Raw genomic sequence first — 8,155 nt, 5'->3', positions numbered from 1 at the left:
GGACATGGGGTAATGCTTTGTGTGAATTGGGTAGCCACTAGTAATTCATCTGTCCTGCTGGTACGGCTAAGCTGGAATAATTTCATTCTGGTTTAATAATAATAATAATAATAATAATAAAAACTCGACTGAATTGAATCATAAACTCTTCATGTGTTTTAATTTCTTGTCCCTTTTCTCTGGGTCACATGTTGAGAGCCAAGAGTGAATCTGAGGCAGAGCTGGGATTCAGGTAAAGTGAGCAAGGTGCTCACTTCATGTACACAGTTTAAAGGCGCCCAAAATCCCAGTAACCTGGATAAATAACATTTAAAAAATCAAAATTAATGCAAAAATTTTCTGATGAATAAAATATCTGAGTTTTAAATCAACACCCAATCTGACAGGGTTGGACTTAAGGTGACATGAATTAGTGAGTTAGCCAGTACAGGGTCAGATCCTATTATTTGACATTTTGGTATTTGTCATCAGAGATTACTTTGCATTAAATTAATATTTTTTAAGTGTTGCATTAAAATAGTATTTATCTTGATTACTGGGCTTTTGGGTACCCCCTTAAATTTGTACCCGGAGTGAGTGCCTCCTTTTGTTTCACAATGCTCCCAGACTTGATCCTAGGTGTGGAGGCATTTGGAGTCATTGATGAGGGTCTCCTCTGAAGAGGGCATATATAATTCAAGCTGCGTCTGTTTACATTTAGCAGCTGCCTCTGTGCCTTGAAAGAAGGGGAAAGGGAGAGTGGAAGGATTGCCTGATGGGTCAGAAACCATTTCCCTTAAAGACTGTGGTGAGAAATGAATCCAGATTTCCCAGGAAGAGATTGAGACTCTCAGAGCTCAGTACCTGGACGCTTGCGTCCACAGAGGAAATAGAGAATTTGCATCCTAACTCCTGACTCTTTTCCCCTTATAGATCTTACAGTGGAACTGATTGTTTAACTCCCCCACATCCAGCTATGGGCAGGGTGTCTTTTGAGTTAGAGGGTGAGCCCAAAGAATGCAGAGGAGAGGTTCCTCATTCTGGGGATTTGATTAAGTCCTGTTCTTCTCTGAGCATTAGCCCCCTCACCTGGGAAGTTAGGGGCTTGGACCAGCTAGTCTTTGAGCTTTCCAGGCCTATTACTCCACAATTGTGCTTCTCCTTGTTGGACGAAAGGGTTAGTACTGAGGAGTAGTGAGAAATAAGGGATAATTGGCAGCTGAGTGCCAGGTTACGGGGTCACTAATTCTGAGTTATGACATTTCGATCCTGTGAGAGCCAGAAACACAGTGAGCTAGAGCTGGCACAGGCTATGCACAAGCTTTAGAGGGCCCTTTCTGTTCTCATCTTTTCAGTTGAGAGATTTTAACTATTGCATTATTTATTCGAACTTAGTTCAGGGTCAGATCCAAAAAGGAGGTACACCTGTGCTAGTTGTTAACTCTGTCTTTTGCAAGCGTCAAGTTCTAACTGATTGATTTGATTGAGGGAGGGAGGACATCTACACTTGTGAATGAAGGACACTTTGCAGCCTGGGAAGTAGACAAGGCTTACTCATTACCCATTTCTCCATGGGAGTCCCACTGTCACCGTCGTCTTCGTGGAAGTTTGGATGTCACCAAGGAAGCAGAGCCCTCAGATGCTGAGTAGGAACAGGTGGTCCCTGGCAGATGACTTATTAGAGTCTAAGTAGCAGCATCATTTCTTGGGCAAAATTTTAAAGTCACTGACATGTGTCTTTAAAGACCCTGTTTTTATATTCTGAATTCTGATTCCTTTTCCTGCCCCTCTCCCCAGGATTTATTGTCCTTTTTTTTTTTTCCTTCTCACTATTTTTCCTTCCCTTCCTCCCATAAGCCCCCTCCTTCTAAGTAGAAACAGAATTTTGCAGATAAATTCATTCTCATTAAGGTGCTAGTAACTGAGACTGTCCAGTGGAATCTATTCTCAGAATATTTTCATTCAATAGGGATCAAAACCCAATTCAAATGAATTGTGATGTTTTAGACATTTGTAGTTTGGGAGGGTTTTTTTTTTTTTAATGGGCACCTAGCAGCCCCAATCAAACCCAAGTAGCTGTGAATTCTATCCACTTGAAATGGATGTTTCAGAAAAATGATTTCAGTCAAGAATCTCTGCCTTGCTCTTCCTTTTTATTTTTCTCCCCAGTATCTTTCTGTTTTCCTGTTATCACCTCATTATTGATGTTGACAGTAGAGGATATTTAGAAAAAAAATCTAAATCCTTCTTCCCTCCTACCTTCAATCTGCAGCAAGTCTGGTTTAAGCCACACACACAAACACATCCACTTAATTCCTAATCATTTATCAATAATCAATCAACCCAATTACTGAGGCTTATATATTCTTAGTGCTGAGTCTTTGCTCTAACTTCACACACAGAACATTTTTAAATTACCTATAATAAAAACCACAAGTCCATGTGTGTTAATGTCAAATGAGTGATATAAGAAGGGAATGATTATATAGAATTATCGAATCAGTATGTTGTACACCTGAAACTAATATAACATTGCATGTCAATTATACTTCAATAATAATAAAAAAGGAAATGAGTGATAAGAAGATTAGGGAAGTGAACAATAGAGTTGGTAGACATAAGTTGTGAAAAATGTGTTAAAGAAAGAATGTGATCTGAATTGGGCTTTGAAGGATTTCAAGAGGCGGAAAAGAGTAGGCACTCAAGAAAGGACCAAAAATGGAGAGACAGAATAGGGTGCATTTGGAGAAGGGTGGATAGTGCTGATTTGGTTCATGTACCAAAATAATGGGAGATAAACCTTGAGAAGCTGATTGAGATTAGATCAAGAAAGCCTTGACTACATGGCCTCAGGGGATTAGATGGCCTTGAGTAGGCAATGAGGAATATTTCAAGGTTTTTGAAATAGTGTCATTGCAAGGGGTATTTTTAGAAAAGCAGTGTATTGAAGGAATCGGAGGGGCCAGGAGCAGTGGTTAGGAGGTTAGAGTGATAATGCAGGAGATATAAGGGGATGAATCTCTCAGTGGTGGGAGGGAAAAAAATTCTTTCTAGAGCAAGAGAAGGAATTATCACCCTGAATAAGCATTTTTTCTGAGATTCTCATAATGAATTTTCCAGTATTGAGCTCAAGTAGAGGATTTTCTACATGTTATGTTGTTAACAAATGTTGAGAAACTAGCACATATACAGTTCAGTGTTTGATTCTGTACCAAATAAAAAGGAGCAGAAACAAAGTTCCAGGGTCAAGGAATTTTCAACCCTAAAAAGAGGGAGAAAATTACATACATCATCTAACTTGAAAAGTAAAAAAAGAACATATAAAATGAAGTGCAATGTAATCTATGCTGTGGGGTTTCAAAAAAGCTGAAAACAAATCACTGTGGGTTAAAATATAAACAGGGATGATTTCTTCAAAGAAGAAACAATGATACCACCACTGGGCATTGCCAAATGCCCACTTTATTAAGTTCTCTGAGCATCCTTGGTTCCCGTTGTCTCCTCCTTCTACCCCATACAATTCTACCTACCCCTTTCTTGCCCCTCCTTCCTCATTCAGCTAGACCAATAACAGAAACTCCCAGGAAACAAATAGAGTTTCACTTCTCAGCCCTGTAACCAGCTGGATTCTTTCTCTGCAGGACCAACTTGCCAGAGGAACTGGTAAAGAGAAATTCTATGACTGCGAGTGGGTGGGGAAAGAAATGAGAGATGGGGGAAATAACATGTTTTGAGGCCGTAGGAAACTCAGAAGTAGTAAGGAATGTGTTGGGTGAGATCACTGTGACCACTATGGAGATGACAGTCCCTCCCAAAGAGATTATAGACAAAGAGAAAAGAGAGAGAAATAACTACTTGGTTTGGGGCACTTTAAACATACTATCTTGTACAATTCTCACATCCCCCCCCCCTTCGTTTTTTCTGCATGGGGCAAACTGAGCTTAAAGGAGTTCGAGTAAATCGCGTATGAGCGGGTAAGCGGGGATTTGGAGCTGGGTCCTCAGATTCCACAGCTGAGTATCTTTTCATGCCATCATCCTTCCATAGAAGGAGCCTGAACTTACATGCAGGAGTCAATCCTGGGAATAACTGCCCTGAGGAAAAGAGAACTATCTCATTAATATTCTCCTTATTTTCATCTTTTACTTTTTTATTTTTACTGCAGAAGAGAGTACCCCAGATCTGAGATGGATTCTTTCTTTCTGCTGCTCCTCGGCCTGGGTTTGGTTCTTGCAGGAGCTCCAGAAAGCATAATGGAGATAATTAACGAAGAATTATCGGGGGAAGAGATGTACTATGATGTGGCAAACAGGGACCAAGAAAAACGGACTAGTGAGGTATTAATGAACTTGACTCTGTTACATAAAAATATTAGTGCCAGTACGTCTAAGGATAGTCTGTCTTCCTCATTATTGACATTCAGAAGATTACATTATAGCTTCCACGGAGGAGACAGCCCAGGTAACGACAAAGAGTATTGCAATGATGTGGTGGTCTGGAGAAAAGTTTCCAAAGCTAATGGGTCATGCAGGTTGAGCAATAACTTCATCCATGGCTCCATGGAAGTGATGCACGGGGTCCCCAAGGCCTCCAGCTGCAAGTGTGGACAGAATCTTGGCATCAACTGCTCTAGGAGCCCACGTCTGGAGACCACTATGTGCCAGCTTACTATGGACAAACAGTTCACCAGGTGCCAATACCACAGTGATACCTCATTAAAGAAAATATTGGCAATGCTGACAGGTCATTCTCTGATGAGCTGGCTAGTTAGTGGCTCCAAGTTGTAAATCCCACAGGGCTTTGAGACCGGAGTCTCTCTAAAGAAAGACATCCTTATTCTCATTATTGTTTATTTCCTTCTATTATCCGTATCTACCATTTCAGCAATATAGCAAACTCTTGGTTATCTATACTAACTGGAGGAATGAAAAATGCAAAATTGTGAATTCAATTAAAATTTATAACTGATCCTGGAGTACAGATTCTTTCTCTCCCCCTCTCTCCGCCCCACTTCTCTGTCTCTGTATCTGTCTCTGTCTCTCTCTCTCTCTCTCACACACACACACACACACTTTCTTGGAACCAGACCAAATTCTATCCTAGCTCAGCTATTAAGCCAAGAAGCAGAGTCCATCCAACCTGACAAAATTAAGAGAAAAGGCCCAAAACAAATACTGATAATTGAAAGTTAATTGTACTGCCTCTGAGACTATTCAGAGAAATAATGAATGAGCATAGGGGATACTATTATCTCCGTTTTTCAAATAAGTGTGTGCATCCATGCTCAAAAATGTGAGCACCCACCCATGCAACCAGGTGCTGCCTGTCCTCCAGAAGATGCCAGAAGAAAAAGATGCTTTTTGGCTTAGCTGTTGCCCTCAGTCAACAGCTCCGGCCCTATGCAAGCTCCATTCCTCCATCCTTGTTCCTATCTATGTCACAAGTTGCTACAGATGGAATGATAAAGCTCTTATTGCAATTTTTACTCAGCATGGTCTTGATTCCCTGGGACTGCGGGAGAGGGATGCAAGCCATGGAGAAATAGAGCAGGTAGAAAGATGGGAAACAGGACATCTCTGCCAAGTACTAGTCAGGGTTAGTCTTCGATCCTGTTTCTGATGTTGTATTGTTTTTTTTTTTTCACTACCAATTGTTTATTTGTAAGTTTTAGGGTTCAACACTCTACACAAAGTATGGGCAATTATCTTGTTCCTTAGTGGGTGCTTTTGTGTTCCTGTTCTCTCCATCCTGAGACCACTCTTTTAATGTCCTGATTTTAAATAAATACATGTATAGCAAATGTTACATCACTGTAACACTTTTCTTACTGTACAGCACTCTTAATATATCAATTTTCCTAATGCTTTTCACATCATGTGCAGGATTCTCATTTTATTAAAACTGCAAGACTCTGACAATCAACCAATATGCAGCATTAGGGCAGATAGTTTTATATCTTTCAGCTGGGTTTTCCTTGTCAGTATGGTGCCTGCTTAAATAGTCACTATGAGCTTGGCCAAATAGGTGTGTGGTTAGCACTCAATTTTCTCTTGGCAGCCAGAGGAGAAGGTGATAGAGGGAAATGCCTGGTACCCAGAGTTTTCTTCTCCATAGGAGGAGAACCTAGAGCCCTGGAGGAGAGGTATGCTCCCTGGGGTCCATTCTGGGGATAGTTCTATGTGGCAAGGCTGGTGCTACCAGCCACTCATCACACGTGGGACAGGTTCTCCAGAGCAGAGCGGTCCATCGGGTCTCTTCTTGGTTCCAACTTGGTTCCATTTGAGTCACTTCTTCCCTACAGTACAGTCCTACTGTAGAGTCAAGCTCTGGGTGATGGGCATGTCAGCCCCAGAGACAATAACTATTCAAGCCCTGGCAAAGTTTTTTGGTAATATGCAAAGAAAACGCAAATCCAGCCTCGTTCAGAATTTAGTACAGACTTCTTCCTTCACCAGAAGAGAAGAGCAAAGAGCCATAATAGATACCTCTTTCTAGGCCAGGACCATCCTCTAAAGAGTCTTAAGACCAAATCTTTCCACTTCTCTGAAGGAATTGGGAGCTCCCAGGGCATATCTAATCATCATACTGTGAAGTCTGAAAGATGTCAAATGTGGAGATGCCATCGAGAGTTGAGACTCCTAACTACTGGCATTTCCCACCCTCAAAGCCTGTCACCCCTTTGACATAATGTGCAGCCTGAGGTCCCTCATGATGATGATAGGCAAGGGATTTCACATTTTAAAACCTTGAGTCTTTGTAATGTCCCTTCTCTGTTCCCAAACCACAGAGAGCTTTTTTTTCCCTTTCATTTTTCTTGTAGCTTTACACCTAAATTTCTTGGCCTGGCTTCCAAGGCTACTAATGCCCCATTCTCATCTCACCTAGCCTGACCCCAGCACTGTCCATCTTCTGTTGCTTTAAGGCTGCTGTCTTCACAGTCCCCAGAACTCACCTCCTTGTCTTCACTCCGTTGGTGGGCTGGTCCTGATTGGCTTCCTCTTCATGGTCTCATTCTGTCACCTCAGCCCCTTCAACTGCACAAGCCCGCCTGGCTACAAAGGGCCAAACAAGTGTCTCTTGGACTTCCTAGAAAGATAACCGAGGGTAGATATGTGTCATTTCTCTGCAGCTACAGAGAGACATTAGAGGGAATGAAATGAGGGAATAAAGGAGACAGATCCAATCCCAAGGGCCACAGAAGGGAGAGTTGGATAGAGAAAGGAAGCTGGGAATGTAATGATAGAGAGTTTTGAGAAAGGGATACTAAGGGGGGTATGTAGCACAAAAGTAATACCCATCTTGTCTTTAGCCATTCCCTCTGCTTTCCCAACATGAAGGGCACTAAATTCCCTTTAATCAACAATTCTGAAGCGAAACAAGTCCTGACTCCCAAGGCCCAGGGTGATGCTGAAGTAAGGGGAGCCTTTGTGACATCACAGATAAGTCCTCATATGTTTTACTGCCTCATCATGCTCCCCCACCCCCAACTCACTTCACATCAATGTCCTTATCTACACGATGAGGAGGCTGGATTAGATCTCGGGGCTCTCTGACTTGGATAGCCATCAGGATCAGTGTGGTGGTGTTCTCTGTTTGCCTGCCCCAAACTACCCGCTCGGCCTCAAGCCAAAGAGGTACAGTGAGGCACGGAGCTGCCCAGCCAGACTTCTTTTCCCAGGATCTCTGAGCAGGAGTGATGTGTGCCACTTCTACATCTAGGTTTTGTGACATGGAACTGGCCTCCTCTGTGCTTTTTTTTTTCTTCCCAACTGCTAGATCCCCAAAATGGACATGAGTGTGACTCACCTTTCATCCCTTAGATGATAATAGTGTTCTAGGAACGTTCTAGGAATGAGCTGAACACCAAAAGGGAAGGAAGGCATGTACCTGAATAACTGTGTGCAGCAGAGATATCTCACCAATCTGGACTGCTTAATTATATGAGAGAGAAATACATATGTATATACATTTTTTACATTTTTATTTATTTAGAGAGAGAGAGAGGGAAAGAGAGAGAATCCTAAGCAGGCTCACCACTGTCAGGGCAGAGCCTGACGCAGGGCTCGAACTCACGAACTGTGAGATCATGACCTGAGCTGAAATCAAGAGTCAGAGGCTTAACTGACTGACTGAGCCACCCAGGTGCCCCAATATGTATATTTTTAAATTCACCATA

The 8,155-nt window shown here is 42.1% G+C and overlaps 2 protein-coding genes and 1 long non-coding RNA gene across 8 annotated transcripts in view; 2 read left to right on the top strand and 1 right to left on the bottom strand.

Moving 5' to 3' along the window:
- Positions 1 to 8,155, top strand: part of RNASE9 (ribonuclease A family member 9 (inactive)) — a 51,541-nt gene that overhangs the window by 20,572 nt on the left and 22,814 nt on the right. For 2 of the 6 annotated variants that reach the window (XM_047861531.1, XM_047861533.1), the window contains exon 1: positions 7,492 to 7,613. The exons of the other annotated variants lie outside the window; for them this stretch is intronic. The gene's annotated coding sequence lies outside the window, so the exon portion shown is untranslated. Of the gene's footprint in view, positions 1 to 7,491; positions 7,614 to 8,155 lie in introns of those variants that run through there. 6 annotated transcript variants of the gene reach the window in all.
- Positions 3,601 to 4,875, top strand: RNASE11 (ribonuclease A family member 11 (inactive)). Its single transcript, XM_047861538.1, has 2 exons — positions 3,601 to 3,642; positions 4,145 to 4,875. Exon 2 carries the CDS (start codon positions 4,167 to 4,169, stop codon positions 4,764 to 4,766), a length of 600 nt encoding a protein of 199 aa, XP_047717494.1. The 5' UTR covers positions 3,601 to 3,642; positions 4,145 to 4,166; the 3' UTR covers positions 4,767 to 4,875.
- LOC125167427 (uncharacterized) lies at positions 5,852 to 7,374 on the bottom strand. Its single transcript, XR_007152783.1, has 3 exons — positions 7,274 to 7,374; positions 6,932 to 7,065; positions 5,852 to 6,425 (listed from the first exon to the last, which is right to left on the bottom strand). It is a non-coding gene; the product is annotated as an uncharacterized LOC125167427 (long non-coding RNA).

Source organism: Prionailurus viverrinus, chromosome B3 (assembly GCF_022837055.1).
Source record: "Prionailurus viverrinus isolate Anna chromosome B3, UM_Priviv_1.0, whole genome shotgun sequence".
NCBI classification, from domain to species: domain Eukaryota; kingdom Metazoa; phylum Chordata; class Mammalia; order Carnivora; family Felidae; genus Prionailurus; species Prionailurus viverrinus.
This window is presented reverse-complemented; position numbering and strand designations above follow the sequence as displayed.